The 19,066-nt window shown below is 32.9% G+C and overlaps 1 protein-coding gene across 3 annotated transcripts in view; it reads right to left on the bottom strand.

The window, feature by feature from the left end:
• Positions 1–19,066, bottom strand: part of MACROD2 (mono-ADP ribosylhydrolase 2) — a 1,889,921-nt gene that overhangs the window by 1,869,225 nt on the left and 1,630 nt on the right. For all 3 annotated transcript variants that reach the window (XM_072943799.1, XM_072943800.1, XM_072943798.1), the window contains exon 2: positions 14,695–14,811. In XM_072943799.1, coding sequence (XP_072799900.1) covers positions 14,695–14,811 — 117 coding nt within the window. The remainder of the gene's footprint in view (positions 1–14,694; positions 14,812–19,066) is intronic.

Below are 19,066 nucleotides of genomic sequence, written 5' to 3' on the forward strand. Positions count from 1 at the left end.
AAGAATTCAGCAAGGTAGCAGGTTACAAGATTAACGTTCGAAACTCAGTTGCATTTCTTTACACTAATGATGAATCAACAGAAAAAGAAAGTAAAGGAACAATCACCTTTAAAATAACACCCAAAGTAATAAAATACCTCGGAATAAATCTAACCAAGGAGGTGAAAGACTTATACACGGAAAACTATAAACCACTGATGAAGGAAATTAAAGAAGACTTTAAAAAATGGAAAGATATCCCATGATCCTGGATTGGAAGAATCAATATCATTAAAATGGTCACACTGCCCAAGGCAAACTACACATTTAATGCAATCCCTATCAAATTACTCAGGACATATTTCACAGAACTAGAACAAATCATAATAAAATTTATGTGGAACCACAAAAGACATAGAATTGCCAAAGCATCACTGAAGAAAAAGACAGAGGCTGGAGGATTAACTCTCCCAGACTTCAGACAATACTATAGAGCTACAGTCATCAAGACAGCATGCTGTTGGTACAAAAACAGACATATGGACCAATGGAACAGAATAGAGAGCCCAGAAATGAACCCTCAAACTTTTGGTCAACTCATCTTCGACAAAAGAGGCAAGAATATACAATGGAGTAAAGACAGTCTCTTCAGCAAATGGTGTTAGGAAAACTGGACAGCAGCATATAAATCAATGAAGCTAGAACACTCCCTTACACCACACACAAAAATAAACTCAAAATGGATCAAAGACTTAAACATAAGACAAGATACAATAAACCTCCTTGAAGAAAATATAGGCAAAACATTATCTGACATACATCTCAAAAGTGTTCTCCTAGAACAGTCTACCCAAGCAATAGAAATAAAAGCAAGAATAAACAAATGGGACCTAATGAAACTTACAAGCTTCTGCACAGCAAAGGAAACCAGAATTAAAACAAGAAGACAACCTACAGAATGGGAGAAAATTTTTGCAAATGAAACCAAGGCTTGATCTCCAGAATACATAAGCAGCTCATACGACTCAATAAGAAAAAAACAAACAACTCAATCCAAAAATGGGCAGAAGACCTAAACAAGCAATTCTCCAAGGAAGAAAACAAATGATCAACAGGCACATGAAAAAATGCTCAATATCACTAAGTATCTGAGAAATGCAAATCAAAACTACGATGAGGTATCACCTCACACCAGTCAGAATGGCCATCATTGAAAAGTCCACAAATGACAAATGCTGGAGAGGCTGTGGAGAAAAAGGAACCCTCCTACGCTGCTGATGCGAAGGCAGGTTGGTGCAGCCACTGTGGAAAACAGTATGGAGATTCCTCAAAAGACTAGGAATAGACTTACCATATGACCCAGGAGTCCCGCTCCTGGGCATATATCCAGAAGGAACCCTACTTCAGAATGACACCTGCACCTCAATGTTCACAGCAGCACTATTTACAATAGCCAAAACATGGAAACAGCCTAAATGTCCATCAACAGGTGACTGGATAAAGAAGATATGGTATATTTACACAATGGAATACTATTCAGCCACAAAAACCGACAACATAACGCCATTTGCAGCAACATGGATGTTCCTGGAGAATGTCATTCTAAGTGAAGTAAGCCAGAAAGAGAAAGAAAAATACCATATGTGATCGCTCATATGTGGAAGCTAAAAAAAAAAAAAACATAAATACAAAACAGAAACAGACTCATTGACATAGAATACAAACTTGTGGTTGCTAGGGGTATTGGGGGTAGGAAGGGACAGACTGGGATTTCAAAATGTAGAATAGATAAACAAGATTGTACTGTGTAGCACAGGGAAATATATACAGGATCTTGTGGTGGCTCACAGCGAAAGAAAATGTGACAATGAATGTATGCATGTTCACATATAACTGAAAAATTGTGCTCTACACTGGAATTTGACACAACATTGTAAAACGACTATAACTCAGTAAAAAAAAAGATTTGCCAAAAAAAAAAAAAGGCAGCAAATCTGTCCTTCCAAAATGATGAAGAAATACACACACTTTCAGATAAAGGCTGGAGGAGTTCATAACCACTAGACCTACGGAACACTAATAGGAATCTCTTGAGTTGGAACAAAAGCACGCTAGACAGTAACTTGAAGCCATATGAAGAAATAAAAATCTCCACTAAAGATAAATAAATGAGCAAATACAAAAGCCCGTATTAATGTAATTTTGGTTTGTAAACTTGCTTTCTATTTTCTACAGGATTCAAAAGACAAATGTACAAAAATATAATAAATCTATGTTATTGAGAACACAAATGCAATTTGTTACAGTAATACCACAAAGTGGTCGGGGGATGAAGCTTTATTAACAGTTTCTGTATGCAACTGAACTTAATCAGGTATCAATTTGATTAGATAATTTTATAACTATAAAGATTATAACTTTCTAACTTTAGGATGTTATATGTAATCCCAATGTTAAAGAAAATATCTACAGAATATACACAAAACAAAGTAAGAAAATCAAAAGGTGTCACTATCACAAAAAATCAAAACACAAAAGAAGTCATAATGAAGAAATGAAGGACAAGAAAGTTTTAAGACATAGAGAAAAAAATAGCAAAGTGGTAGCAGTCTGTCTTTCCTAATCAGTAATACTTGAAATATAAATAGTTAAATTCTTCAATCAAAAGACAGAGATTGGCAAAATGGATTTCAAAAAAAAAAAATCCAACCATACACTGTCCACAAAAGACTTACTGAGGACATAAATTAAGTTAAAACTGAAAGGATCTTAATAAGACATTCCATGTAAACGGTAACCAAAAGAGAGCAGGGACGGCTATACTAATATTAGCTAAAAACTGTCACAAGAGATAAAGGACACTACATATTGATAATAAGGTCAATTCATCAAGAAGATATAAATAATTATGAATATATATACTTCAAATAACCTACCCACCAATTATATAAAGAAACACTGACATAACTGGAGAGAAACACAGTTCTTCAATAAAAGAGATTTAAACATTCCAGTTTCAATAATGGATAAACAACCAAATGGAAGATCATAAGGAAAAAGAGGACTTTAAACATTATAAACCAAAAGGAGCTAATAGACATACACAGAACACTGTATCCAACAGTAACATTTTTCTCACCTGCACATGAACATTATCCAGGATGTTAAGTGATAAAACAAGTCTCAAAAATTTTAAAAGATAGAAATCATACAAAGAATCTTTTCTCATCACAATGAACTGAAACTAGAAGTCAGTAACAGAAAGAAAACTGGAATATTAACAAATATAAGAAAGTTAAACAACATATTCTTCAACAAATAATGGGTAAAGGAAAAATCAGAAAATACACTGAGACTAATGAAAACAAAACACATCAAAATTTACAGCATACTGCAAAAATAGTACTGAGGGAAATTTATAGCTGCAAACATATACATTAAAAGAGATCTCAAATCAATAATCTAGTTTTACACATTAAGAAACTTAGAAAAAGAAGCTATCAGAAGAAAGGAAAAAATAATGTCTAGTGGAGATAAATAAAATACAGACTAGAAAAGCAATTAAAAAGAGCAATAAAACGAAGGGTTGGGTTTTTGAAAAGATAAAGTTGACAAACTTTCAGCTGTACTAAGAAAAAAAGAGAGAAGACTAAAATTTCTAAAATCAGAAACAAAAAGCAGGGACATGACTACCAATTTTACATACATAAAAAGGACTATGAGGGGATACTATGAGCAATTATACACTAAAAAAATTGGATAACCTAGAAATGGATAAATACCTAGAAACACATTTAGAAATATCTACCAAGATTAACTCAGAAAGAAACAGAAAATCTGAATAGACCTATAACTAATAAGGAGATTGAATCAGTAATTAAAAGCCTTCTGACAAAAAGCCCAGGACTAGATGGCATTACTGGTGAATTCTACCAAACACTTAAAGAAGAATTAACACTAATCCTTCTCAAACTCTTCTAAAATAACTGAAGAGGGCAGGATGCTTCCTAACTCATTCTAGATAACCAGGATTACCCAATGCCAAAGCCAGAAAAAAAAACTACAGGCCAATAATCCTTGTGAGTAACTTTGCAAAAATCTTCAGCAAAATACAAACTTAATTCAGCAGCTGCTTAAAAGGAATATACAACTTCGTATTGGAAAGGAAGAAGTAAAATTACATCTGTTCATAGATGACATAATCACATATGCAGAAAACCCAAAATATTATTACCTTGAATTCAGCAAAGTTACAGGATACAAAATGAACAAAGTTCAGCTGCATTTCTATATACCAGCAATGAAGGCATAATTGATAAGGAAATTAAGAAAATTCCATTTACAATAGCATTAAAAAGAATAGAATATTTAGTAATACACTTAACCAATAGGGTGAAAGATTTGTACAATGAAAACTACAAAACATTGCTAAGACAAATTATTCTTTATATTTTATTATCATTTTTTATAATAACAAAAAAAATGCAATTCTTGCATTGTTAAGAATGTAGAGGAACCCCTGTGTATTACCGACGACAATATAAAATGATACAGCTGTTGCGGAAAACAGTTTTGTGGTTCCTCAAAAAGTGAAACATAGAATTATCATATGATCCAGCAATTCTGCTCCTAGTTAAATATCCAAACAAATTGAAAACAGATATTCAAACAGATACTGGTACACCAATGTTTACAGCAACATTATTCACAATAGCCAAAAGGTGGAAACTTCAATGTCTTATCAATAGATGAACAAATAAAAGGTGGTATATATACATACAGTGGAATATTCTCCAAGCTTAAAAAAGAATGAAATTCTGATACATGTTACAATATGGGTGAACCTAGAAAGCATCATGCTAAGTGAAATAAGCCAAACACAAGGGACAAATACTGTATAACTTTACTCATATGAAGTCTATAACAGGCAAATTTATGAAGACAGAAAATACAATAGAGATTACCAGAAGCTGGGTGAGAGAGGAGAATTGGTAGTTATTATTTAATGGGTACAGAGCTTCTATTTGGGAAGATGAAAAAGTCTCGGAAATGGGTACTGAGGATGATTATAAATGTACTTAAAACCACTGAACTGTACACTTAAAGGTTAAACAGATTTTAAATATGCTTAAGAACCAAGTCAAGTTACATGAATTTGAACCAGTTACTCAGCTGAGATAAAATATGTCTAGTGAACTGCCAGGTATGCATTGTTATCCCTGACCAGCCATGTGCCATCTGAACAAGAGGAAGAATTCAGAGACTACAGAGCATAGAGTACTTTTTGTATTTGTCAAAGGCACTCATAAGTATGGTTAAATTCAGTATTCTTATAAATCATGTAATTTGCACCATCATTAAAACAACAAAGATGTCAGGCACCTGGGTACCTCCATCCAGGTACATGTGTTACTTTAATAATCAGGTAAGATAAGTATCTCCAGCCCCCATCCTATCTATATCCTTTATGGACAGATAGATTCCATCTTACACAAGGACAGCCTTTCTGCCACATTGCTGAAGCACCTTGCTCTCCACCATTTCTCCTCATCTCCTTTTCCTTTTGTTCCTACATCTTTCACACCTTTCTCTCAAGCTCTCCAAAAAAACTCAAAATTCCTCTCTGCTTTTGTCTTTTCTTTCTAGACTTCTCATATCCACAAAGGTTCAAGATACTTTCCTAAACAAAAAGTCATCTCCTCTGATGTATGAATTATGCCATTCCCTTAGTATGTGAAAGTTGTTCAGTCAATTCTTGTTTTAAACAGAAATTTTTTCCTTTTCAATGACATTCATATATACTGAAGTCCAGAAATTTTACTAGCTTGTTATTTACTCTAAATGCTAATTAACAACAAAATATTTAGAAATTTTAAAATATTAGCCTTTAACTCAAAGTATTTTCAGTTTTAAATGTCATCTTCTCTAACAGTCAAATTTCAAAATTCTTAAAACCAACATACAAGCACTGATAGAGGAAACAAAGTAGTCCCTGATATTTCCAAATAACCAACTATCTTTAAAAAAATTTCTCCTTGATCAGTTGTAACTCTGCTTAGCATACTTATCACAAACTACTAAATGGATTCATACACAAAAACCTCTACTAGACCCCATAAAAAAATTCCAATAAGCAGTCACAGTTCCTACCTTCTAAAGCAGACAGTCCAAGTTCAAACAGAACTGTATGTGTAGTTAGTTATAGGCATAGGAAAAAACCTACTTTCTTTTACACATTGGCTGTGAACATAGGTATGTGCAGATAATGAATAAGAACAAGTAGTTTCATGCAAGAGGAAGGTGCATTCTATAATAAGAAGAGAGGGCTTTGGAGTTATGTCGGTCCACTGATGTCCTCTCTCAATTAATTCTCATCACAACCTTAGGAAGACGAAATACAGCTGCAGTGTGATAACTAGCATATGAGGAGACAAGTTTAGGGAGGTCCCAGATTCCTTGGCTAGTGTATACAAGAGCAGAAATGGGGTTTGATGCCAGACGTGTTTAATCCCAAAACTTTTGCATTCCCAAAGTTAACATGGAAGATATATATACATTAAAATAATAGAAATCATTCCCATTATTACTTATCTGATGGGTATGTAACATTAAGCCTCAACATATACGACAAAAAAAAAAGAAAGAAAGAAAGAAAAAACCACAACAACAAAAAAAACCTGAAAGTTTTTACCCCAACAGAATCACTAATACAAACGAAGTATAAAATTTGGAAAAACTCTAACTCTGTTACTTTCATATGGCAGACACAATCTCAAATCTAAGTGTAATGGGAGAATTACCTCTATGTTGGGGTAGTCTGGACACTTAAAAAACTGAATATGTACTAGTCCAATCTCTAGGGAACAATTAACAATCTGAAATCCATGACTTGCCCTGGAGGTACACCAAACTAAATCTTAGTATTTCCAAACCTCCAAAGGTACACATATCTTCTGCCCTGGCATGCATATGGCAAGGCATATGCACGTATTTATTATCTATAGTTACTTGTTTCATCAGCAATCCTCCACCTGGTTCTAAATCAAAGACTTCAAAAAAACAGTAAATTATATTCAAATCCTTGTTTTGAATACTTACATGAAAATTTAATAACTAAATATTTTAAAAAGACAAAAGACTTTATGAAGACTTTTTATAGAAGACAATCAGGGTGGGGAGGAAGGGAGAAAGGAAAAGGTTGGCTTTGGTTACCACCTGTCTGTAACCAATTTCAAAGTATCTGTCTGCACCGACCAAAATGTATTTAAGTAAAATCTGTATTTACTGGTATAATTCATTCAATGTATTAAAAATAAAACTAACAGATTCTGTGGTGAAGTTACAGACTTAAGAAATACACAGAAAGAACTTTTCATCTTGTCTCAACACCACGTCATTTTTATATATATCAAAAAAAAGATATTTGATTTTTTCCTATACTATTTTAAAAACAAGTTTAAATACAAGGACAATTTACATGGCACTTAGTGGTACACTCTGCAATGTATAATAAAACTTATTTATATGTTGTTAAAATAATGTTGGAAAGTAGTTAAAAGGACTAAGAGTGAGATAAAGGCAGAGGAAAAACAAAACTATGTAGTGACTTATGAATCACTACATAATTTTAAATTTTATCTCCATTTTAGAAGTTAACCTTACTTCACAAATGTGTGACCAAACCAATGCTCACACCTCCACACAAAATATTATTACACAAAAATTTTTTCTATTTTCATAGATTAGCATGAATGCTTATCATTCTCAAAATTCTCTTATTTAGCCTAATTCTTCCATGGGGAACCAAATTCATTATCTGCAGCAAATTCCTTTTTTAAGCAAAACAACTAACTCAGTAAGTGGCTTAAAGGACTATAATAATAAGATAATTTTTTACAGTTGTTTTATGTGTCAAGAATCAATAATACCAAAGTAAATGCATTTAGAATGGCAACACCTTAAGTTTTTCTACACTTTAAAATGTTATTATATAATGAGCTTAATTTTCTACATTTATACACATTTAACTTAAGCTCTGTTTACATTTAAGCTCACAGAAATTGAAATCATGACATTTAGTTACTAAGTACTATAAATAATAATATATAATGTATGACACTGATGAACACACACAACATATGAATTCTCATCCTCGTCTCAACTAGTTAAATATCAATGCAGTAGTTCAGTAAGATTTTACTGTAATTTATCATTAGGCTATCTAACTTTTAAAATGATAAAAATCAACCTTACATTACAGAGATGCAAAGTATTTATTACCTACATTAAAAATTATCTGGATTAATTTCTAAGCCCATCATTCCCCAATGAATCTTCATAATACAGTGATGAAAATGTGGGAAGAAAGGAAATAATGCATGAAATATCAACAGATACATAGTTTATCATTTATTCAATTCATACAACAAATCCTTACTGAATATCTACAGTGCATCAGGCATTATGCCAGATGCCAGAGATATAAAAGGGAGTTAAGACAACATGGTCCCTATTTTCACAGTAATTAGTCTCCTAAGGAGACAGATCCTGATCAGATAATTCTATGACTGAGTATATGAAAACAGATATAAATGCTCTATGAACAGTATCACAGCTGTACGAAATGTATTTAATACAGGAATGTGTTCCAGAGTAAGGGTTCAGGGAAGAGTTCAGAGAGAATAGAAGGTTTTCAAGCTGAGAAATGAAACCTGGGAAAAATTAAGAAGGTGAGAGATGTGGAAAGAGAGGGAAAAAAAAAAAAAACAGATGAAGACCCAGTAGTGGGAAGGAGCACAGTACCTTCCAGAAAGAAAAGGACAGTGTGGCTACAAGCAGAGACCAAGAAAGGGAGTGACATAAGACACTGAAAAGGAGAGAGCCCAGATCGTAAGAGTTCAACTCATTTTAGAATTTTTAGTCTTTTCTAGTCTATTTTTCACTTCTAAAGTGAAAAAGTCTGTTTCTAATATAAGTTCTACTTGTGGAACTTTGCAGGTAATGGAAACTTCACAAATAATTGTTTTAAGAATAAGACAGAGAGGTCTAGTTTACTTGAGGCAAAAATAGATTTCTTTTCTTAATTAAATTCATTTTAAGATCACATAAGTGGGGAAAAAATTACCATCCACTCAAAATAAATGATTTGTATCTAATAAGCTAAGGTGTTTTGCTCTGAGCTTTCTTCTGCTTCTTCAGATTATTTTACTTTTAAAGTATAGTGCTCAAACTGAAAATAACATAAAAAGGGATCAATATCAAAAGATTAAAATAGGAAAAATTCCTTTCCAATTTTTGTATCCCTTTTGAACTCCATTCTGTTCTAAACACCATTTTCCTAACAGTTCAGTCATTTTAAATTGTGGCCTGTCTTCCAACTAACAGTATCAAATATTTAATAAAATACAGGTAATATAGTTTAAAAATCTGGAGCAGAGCCCACCTCATCATAGTTATTATAATTTTTTAATTCCTTTTATCATATGGTCCCTTACCCCTCTCCATAGAATATTCAGCAACAATAATTATATTCTTATTTCCTCATCCCTGGTGATGAGTAAACGTACTGACATTCAAAAAATCATTACTGAAAATTTACTAAGGATAAAATACTGGACTATGCACTAGGATTGAAATATGATTAAGATACTCTTTCTTTGATGATTTCTAGCTATCAATAGTCAACTTGGGAAATAGGTAAAACATAACAAAATTCAAAACCCACACTGAAGATCTCAACGTGACAGGCAGACTCAGGAGTCTGGATTTAACTTTTATTTCTTTGGTCAGCTATCACCTCTTATGAAAATTATTTAAGAGTAAAAATTACTTTTAATAAAAATAAGAGCAAATAAGGCTGAACTTCTCAGCTAACCATGCTAAAATTATTAATATAAAAAAACAAGGATTACACACATGCCTCTCTCTAGTCAATTCACAGATCTCAAAATATTGCTAATAAACTTCAAAAAAATGGAGATTCAGACTTAGACTTCATGGTTCAGACATTTTCTAGTTAAGCATTTTCAAATGACCTATATATCATATTAAAACACTATATATAAGATATGAAATATGAAATTTCTTTCTAAATGACCCTTTTTAAAATATTTTGTCATATCTGAGTTTTAGTTTCCTCCTAATTCATCTTCAGTATTTATTATATTTTCCAACCTTGACTGTTCCATATGAACATGAAAAGTAATGACTCAATCTAAACTTACAGCTGCAGCTATTTTCCATGATACCAACCAGTAAGAAAAAATTAGCAGAAGCATGGCAGAGTCGTGCTTCTCTATGTGCTGTTCTACTAGAACCTCAGCATGGAAAGTAGCAAAAGGAAACAGAACACATACCAATTAAACCTGAGAACTGAACTTCTGTCCCTATAAAGAAGCAATGCCATCCTTCTATCATACCCATCCATCCATTTATATATCTATATCTATCTTTGCCTGTCTTCTATATCCTAGGACTACAGTTTAGTAACTGTATGCATTTGTATGAGCACTATACTTTAAATCCCATTTAACATATGCAGGGGGAGGAAGAGGGGGGAAGAGGTTTCAAATGACAGTAAAACTTAAGAAGAAAGAATCTTTGGTTATCTTTGGAGGACTTCAGGAAACCAACTCAACTGAAAACTGGTAAATAAAAAGAAATCTAGCATTTATTCTGCCTTTTCTGTATAAACTGTACTGCATGAAAAAAAAAAGCTGGTAAGAAAAAGTTCGTTATAGAAGTCCAATAAATGAAGAAAGAATTAAAAATTAGGACAATACTATTTTGCAACCTCTAGTAAAATAATGAATCTAAGCAATAATCATCAATGGCTGCTAAATTTACTAGGTTAAAATGGTGACAGGGAACTTTACAAAGAATGGATTAGGCTGACAACACTTGACCCTCGTGATCAGTCTTATCACCACAGAGAGTGATAACCAGACATCATTCAAAAGAAAGTACAATAATCTATAAAGTATTCTTCCAAAAAAAATTAAACCCCAGTCTGATCAAGCCTCTGGATTTAACTACCAGCTCATAAGAAACACAGGGGACAGAGGAACATGTTAAATGACACCACAAAGATACACTCAGCAAAATCCAAAATGTAAAAACTTCTATAAGACAAATAACCTACTTTATCAACAAATAAATTACAAGGGGAGAAAAGGATGGAAAGACAAGAAACCATAAGTTAAAAGAGACAAATACATAAATTAAATGCAATATGTGAACTTTCTTTAGATCTTGACTTAGGCAGACCAACTGCACAAGAAAGCAAAATTATCAGACAATGAGAAAAATGTGAATATTAATTGCATATCTAATTATGCTAAAGAAATCTTAATTTTCAGGTGTGGTGACAGTACTGCGATTATACTAAAGCAGCAAAAATGTGTCCCTTCTTTTTAGAGATGCATGCATAGGCACACATACGTATGTCTACAGATAAAGTTGATATGATGTACAGAAATTGCTTCAAAACAGTCTGGGAGAAAAGGGTGCAGGGATCACTGGTATACACGGAATAAAACTGACCATCATTAACTGTTGAAACTTGATGAGGGACACATAAAGCTTCATTACACTACTCTATTTTTATATATGTTTTTAAATGCTCATTTTTAAATTTGAAAAAAAATAAAGAAAAAGAATTGTCCTTTGTAGACTGTTAACCTCTGAGGCATTCTTATGTAACATAGTGATTGAGCCCACCTACACAGAGGCACTATTCCAGGTGCTAGAGACACAGTATAATAGAAGAGACAAGCATTTTAAAGTTCCCTGCAACAGAGTGACTGACAAATGAAATAGAATTATTATATAATTGCTCACAAAGAAGAAATAATTAGAAGCATATAATTCCAGAGATTTACTAATAGTATTTGACAAATATGAACATGAACAATAACCAAATGGGTTTTTTTTTTGTAATCATCTCCCATTCTTTCCTCTGCTGACCCCTAGCTTTCCAATATTACAAAAGTCATGTCAAAGTAAAAATATTATCTACTTGCTTCCTTCTTTCTGCACAAACACTGAGTTTACATTGTTTGGCAATTTTTGGTTTCTTTTTGTTAAGACAGCTTAAAGTCAAAATTGTGACAAACATATTTGGCCACTGCCCCCTTTTCTTAACTTTCTATTACAATATATTTTAGTGAAAGTAAAAGAAAAGTGAGCAAAGAAAAGTTTCTTAAATACCAGCTTGTGAATTTTCCATGTAATCATGGATAGCAAGGCCAAAATGGTCTCCTATAGAAACAGAGATAATAATGACAAACTACTAAATTTAAAATTGGTATATTGTGCTAGCCCAGTAAGTACTGTTCCTTTCCTACAAATCAGAAACTATATGACATAGAGTTATAGACTTCTTGCATACTTAAAAGATTAAACTATTATAAATATCAGTACCTACTTATATACATATACATTTATAAGCAGTGGCTTAAATATTTCAAAATAAAATATAAAAATATAACTATATTTATAGTTGTCCTGTATCATTTTTTTTAATTTATATTTTTAAAGGTTCTTTCAAACTTTTAAAATACCAAGACTCTCTTGTCTAATACTTTAGTATAACTGAGCACTGGATAGGTAACACTAGAAGAAAGTACTATGAAAGATACATATTTTGAAAAGAAATTAACTTGTAGAAAAGAAATTACTTGTAGAATGAGCCACTCCATTTCACAAAAAAAAACAAGAGAAACACCAATTTCCAGGTCACAATAGAGAGAAGCAAGTAACATTAGATGGAAATAAAACACTCTTTAATAAAAATACAATTTTGATCACACCACCTAGAGCCTCATGAAGAACTTTCACATTCAAAAAAGCATGAATGAAAAAACTGAAATACACAGAGTAGTTGTAAACCATTTATAAAGCTCACACTGGGAAACAGGATTAAATACATAGGATCTCCTTAGGGAATAATAATGTGAGGTATTAGTCAATTTTTTCTGCTTAGGGGGAAATATTTTGGTCTGCGGTATCTCTGAAAACATCCAACTGAGTTCTCTAACAACCCAGTTCAACTGTACACTCATATGTGTGGGATATTCATACAGAAGCAATCAATATAAAGGCCAAGCCTACATGCAGAGGAGAGCAGACCCAACACTGGGCAATGCAGCCTGGGTATCACTACTGCTTTGTCAACTATTCTAGCAGCAACAGAAATCTACCTCTGTATCAGGAGCCAAAATTTGTTTAAACCAAAAAAAAAAAAAAAGAAAAAAGAACATCATCATGTACTGCATCCTTAGAAAACTGACCAGCTGCAACAGCAACCAAGAAAAAAAATCTGATGAATGAAGTACAAGAGAGATCCACTAGCCATAGAAAGTGGAACTGAAGTTTTCAATACCAGTTTCTCATAAGCAGAAGAATAAACAACTGAGACCCTGACATGAAGAGACACACGTCTCTGGTTTGGACAGGGCCCACAGTTCTGTCCTTTCAATCTCTAGCTCTGTATTCTTTTCTTTACACAGCACTACCTTCTCTCTCAAGGATGTCTTAATTACACCATTATTAAAACAACTTGCATTTACTGAAGACACTAGGCAGCAGGTCAGATGTGTACATCCCAATCAGCTTGTCCAGTGACCCCCAACAGAACCTGGGGGAAAGCTACTACCCTCTTTGCCCAAGGTCATACATGTTTCCAGGCAGAGTAAGCTCTAAAAGAACCCACATGCTTTGCCTTCCTAGAAAAACAAAATTCCCTCTAAAGCCCAAACACTCAGGTAAATGTGCTATCTTCACAGACACCAAAGGCTAATTTGGCCGCTATTTCTCACAGATTTTATCCATAGGAATTCCATGCTAGTCTTCTTGCTCAGGGTCCAAAGAAAATTATATAGTTCCATCAATCTAAGACAACAATCTATGAAATTAGAATCTTCCAAGTCCCATTTATAAAATTACCTTTCTTTCTCAACATTTAGGTACCCTAAAAAGCACCATGTTTCTTCTAAATTTCACATTCAGACCATTACTGCCAATGAGTGTTAATTCATAGATAAGCATTTTTTTTAAAAAAGCGTATTAAACATCCATTAAACCTACTATGTTGTTTTTCAGAATTTTTTCATGTGCCCTTTTAATACCTAAAATTTTGCTTATATTTTAACACATATATTTTCCCTAATCTAGACTCTCATCAAACCATGAAGACTTTGAAAGTGAGTAAATTCTGTTATATAAATACTTAATATGTAGACATAATACCACATCATACAAATATACTCTTCTCTAAAAGTATGTGAAATGTTGATTTTTCTCTATTCTTCCTAATACACTGTCCTTCAATTATTCAATCCTTAAAATAACTTGAAGAATTCTGATATAAATGCACCTAACCAAAACAAACTCAAAGGCCATACCACCAGAGCAGCAAATTCCTAATATCATTTGCTCCAAGGACTACTATAGAATAGTTTTTTAAAAGTACCTGTAAAAAAGTTCCATAATATAAATGTGGTATATTTCAGAATACAATTTTATGTTTAAATAATTTCTTAAGTTTCAATAAAACATAGTACATTATGAAAAACAATTAAATGACAACCAATTATTTCATATAACAAAATGGCATCTCTTTATTAAATGCCAGTTATTCAATTCTACCAACAATTCTCCCGAAGTCATAAATAAATGGGAACAGTATCTACCTGAAAAATGTTCTGAGAGACTTACCATCATTTTGGCTCTTGCCCTTCATCTCCTCCTTCCACGATGGGATGGTGTTCAGTGGAACATAGTCCCTTACGTATTCTTTGCGTCTCTCCTCTAAGGTCATCTTCAGCAAACGTTCTTGCAAAATAAAAGCAGAATCTCCATTTGTATTTAACTTTTGAGTTCAGGAATAATTTTATAACTCAAATATTAACCATGTTAAACTAACCAAAGAATTGATGTAGGCTTGAAAAACAACAAAATGCAAATCTAATGACTCCATATTTGAGTGTGAAAAAGTGTCAAACCATATTAGTAGAGGGAAAAAAGATCAAAGCCTGATGAGGAAGACATTCTTGTGATAGTCCAAAAAGGGAGTAAACTCTTTCAATCAACATCTAATGACAGTCCACTATGTGCCAGGCAAAACGTTTATTCACTGCAGCTACAAAGGTGACCCTTAACTTTGAGGAGTTCACATGACAAATGAGGAAAGGGATAAGATACAAAATAATAACAACATAAATAAAATACAAAATCCTAAAACAAATATGTACAAATGCTAAGAGTATAAGAAAAGGAGTCATCAAGATATTTCCTTAATTCTATGATGCCATCAACAATAAAGTGCCCTTTCAATTTAATAATAACTTTGGAGGTGATATAAATAATACTTTAAGTATAAATCTTGATTACAAGATGAAAATATTTTTAAATGCTTAGAATTAACAATTGTTTATATCATTTATAAAGAACTCACTATGCCAGGTATTTCACATCTATAATTTTATTAAAATAATCTTCCCAACACTTAGCAAAATTGATAGTATTATTATCCCTATTTTGCAGATAGGGAAATGAAGCACATCAAAGTTCAGTAGTTTGTCCAAAGTAAGAGAGCGTTCCACTAAAATCCAGTCAACTATCTCCATTAGTCAAAAAACAGCCTATACCATTTGACACTATACTATACCATCAGACACTATACCTATACCATTAGTCACTCTACTGTACTACCTTCTCAGGAAAACCTCTCCAAAAGAGGTGGCACAAATGCTAGTCCCTGAAGGACAAGTAGAATTTTGCCACGAAGAGGTAAGAGATAAGGATATTTCATACTAACAGAACAATGCAAACAAACATATGTTACGGGGAGGGTAAGTGGCCACAGAATTGAAAAGTAGCTGGAAACATAAGTTAAAACCAAAATGTGTAAAAACTGCTATGATGAGTAATCCTAATCTTATCCTATAAAGAACAAACACCACTAATATTCAAACCTGATTATGCATATCCTAGAAGGTTTATAAAATGATCCACTAGAACGCAGAGAAAAAAATGTAAGAAAATATATTTATTTTTAATCTAAGGAAATGACAAATTAGATTTACTAATATTCAATTTATCTGACACTGGCATCCTCACTCATTCTATATGTCAGCTGTCATGTATCATATATTTCTCCAAAGGTCTCCACAAAGTAGAGCAACTGATAGATGCTCACTCTCCAACTCTCTTTCAGAATATTACAAGGTATTGTAGTTTAGGTGAATGGATTTAAGGATAGTATCTAGTTTTAGGTAATCTAACCCTCATAAAACAATCACTTTAAAAAATTCTCTCTTTCACAGAAATAAACTGCAGAAAGTATTACTATAAGCAAAAATGAGTAAAAAATGGGGAACCAACATTTTCCCATTCCTAGAACTGGTTTTCTTCAGACACATTAGGGGACCCCAAATAAAAGAAGCAATTTTAATCACATGATTACATGTGATATATTCAAATCACAATACTGTAATACTCAAGGGTCACACTGTATTGAATTTAAGATGCCTAGGGTATTCAAGAACCTGGAACTTAGGAGAGAGATCTAGCCTAGATATTTTAGAAATTATCTAAACTTCTAGTCCGACAGGAAGTTCATAGGGGAGAGTGAAGACAGAGGACCAAACCTCCACAACATGTAGGCAGTAGACAAAAAGAGAAGGGGGAAACGAAATAAAACTTAGATGTCACTGGGAATACAAGGTGAATCAAGGCCCAGAGTGATGTGAAAACCAGAGAAAAGAGTTTTAATAAGGAGAAGAGGTAAATATTGCCCACTGCTACAGGAAGGTCAAGAAGAATGAAAATTAATATATATATATTTGCATGATTTGGCATTAGAATCCAGACAGCTCTGTTAACCATTTGGCTTTATGGTTCTGCTTCTTTTTGAGATAGGTTGGTAGGTATTATTCCCAATTTACAGATGAGGCAACTAAGACAGAGAGGTTGAATAAATTACTTAAGGTTCCACAGCTAGTAAGCAGTACAACTAGGGTTCAAACTTATGTAAATTGTGTTCAAAGCACTTGACCTTACACTATATGACCTCAGAGGCTTTCTGTGAGAATTAAATGAGATAAACCAAGTAAGGTACTTAGAATAGTACCGGGCACACACGTTGGACTCAAATGCTATTTTTATATTAGTACCATCATCGTTATTACTGAATGACTTTGGGAACATTAGCTTCCTTAGAGTATAACTGAGATCCAGGAGATTTTGAGGGCCTGAGGAAAAGAGGGAAACTGGGAACAGCAACTCGAAGGTGAAGTCCTACAGAAGGAAGGTTACTTTGGGTCACTGTTATAGATTGAGGGGAGGAACCTGAAGACACTGAGAAACTAAACACCCAAAAGGGAATAAATGACAGCACAAGATCCCAAAGAATACAGATGAGATAAAGAGCACAAGCAAGGGGTTAATATTAGCAAAAAAGAGGAAAAGTGCTTTCTCTTAGATATGAAGAAAGGTGAAAGAACAAAGGGCATGTAAAGAAACAAATGAGACTATGGAGGAAGATGTCAGGGCTGTTAATGTTTTATGACATATTTTCTCTATGAATTAAATGGCAATGTAGTCTGTGTAGAGTAAGAAGATGAGGTCTTGATGGAATAGGAATCTTGAAGGGAACAGTAAATTTGAAAGAATCACACAGAGGAAGAAAAGTGATGACTAGCCTTTACCAAAGCACTACTAAAAAAGCCCAGATCGCTAACATGGAAATACTGCAATATCAATGATCAGGTTAAGTTATTATGACCCAACTTGTAGTTTTAGTAAGTGTCAGAAGTACGTATGGGAATGCAACCTGACCTCTGTCATTCCATTTACTTAAAAGTTTGTGTAGACACTTAGAACAAAAACAAGATTAATAATTAGATAATAATATTTAAAATGAGATAAGTTAAGTTTTATTTCTTGAAATGGTAAAACACATTGACTGGTTTTGAATTAGGGCTCAAAACATAAGATCAATAACATTTATTTAATCCATGTGGACTTAAGAATTCCTTAGTTATATATTTAAACAATGAAACATACTGAGGGCCACAGTTATATATACAGTCTCTTTGGCTTTACACAAAACTTTTCCTTAAAGTATGTTTCACCTTTGCAGTGAACAAAGCACATAAGCAGGCAGATGTACTTATTAGATGGTATTACTGAGTTAAAATATATTTATAGAATGCCTTGACATTTCAATAAGGTGGGTAAGCCTTTCCTTAGATTTAAATAACAGCTACAAAAATATAATACCGCCCTCTCCAGTGCAATTCAGAAAAATGTCATGCATTCCATCAGCTTAATACTAACTACTGTAATGGAAATCCCTGGCTCCTTCTTGATGGTGTAACATATATACATATTTTTATTGAAGTATAGTTGACTTACAATATATTTTAAATATTAAATATTCCAAAAATAGACATCTTGATTAAGACACTGAGACACATTAAAAAGTCTTCAAGTCACAATAACTTTTTCTTTTAACATTAAACTTCATGCAAAAATAGGACAAGAAAAAATTTACTTTGCTAAATGCCTTCTTTAGTTGTGTATTTGCTTGTTTAGAAGATATTAATTTGGTTATATTTTTCCCTAGTATAGAAGCAAAAGAAGAAAAAAAAAAAAAAACCACAGTAAAGATTCTAAAATGCTTGCTTATCACAGTCCCCAACAGCGCAGATGTTTAATGAAGGAACCACTGTTACTTTAGGAATATCACCTATTAAGACAGAAAAATAGTTCTTAAGTAATCATTATAATTTCATCAATTATTCATGTATAGAAAACAACTTCTATGCCTCCCACTATTCTGCCCCCATTATTATCAATAATACAAAGCTAACACTTCAAGACCGTCAGTAAAAACGAGCACAAAAGATTTTCCAATGTTTACAAGGTAAATCCTTGTTGAAACTCAGATAATTGCTACTGCAAAAACAAAGCAAAGTTATTTTACACTACTTTATATATCAGGCTGTTATTCTCAACAGCATTTGTTTTGTGACTCCAAAATTAAGTTCTATATATACTCATAATCATTAAAACAAAATTAAAT

The sequence above is a fragment of the Vicugna pacos genome, chromosome 19 (assembly GCF_048564905.1).
Source record: "Vicugna pacos chromosome 19, VicPac4, whole genome shotgun sequence".
Classification (NCBI taxonomy): Eukaryota; Metazoa; Chordata; class Mammalia; order Artiodactyla; family Camelidae; genus Vicugna; species Vicugna pacos.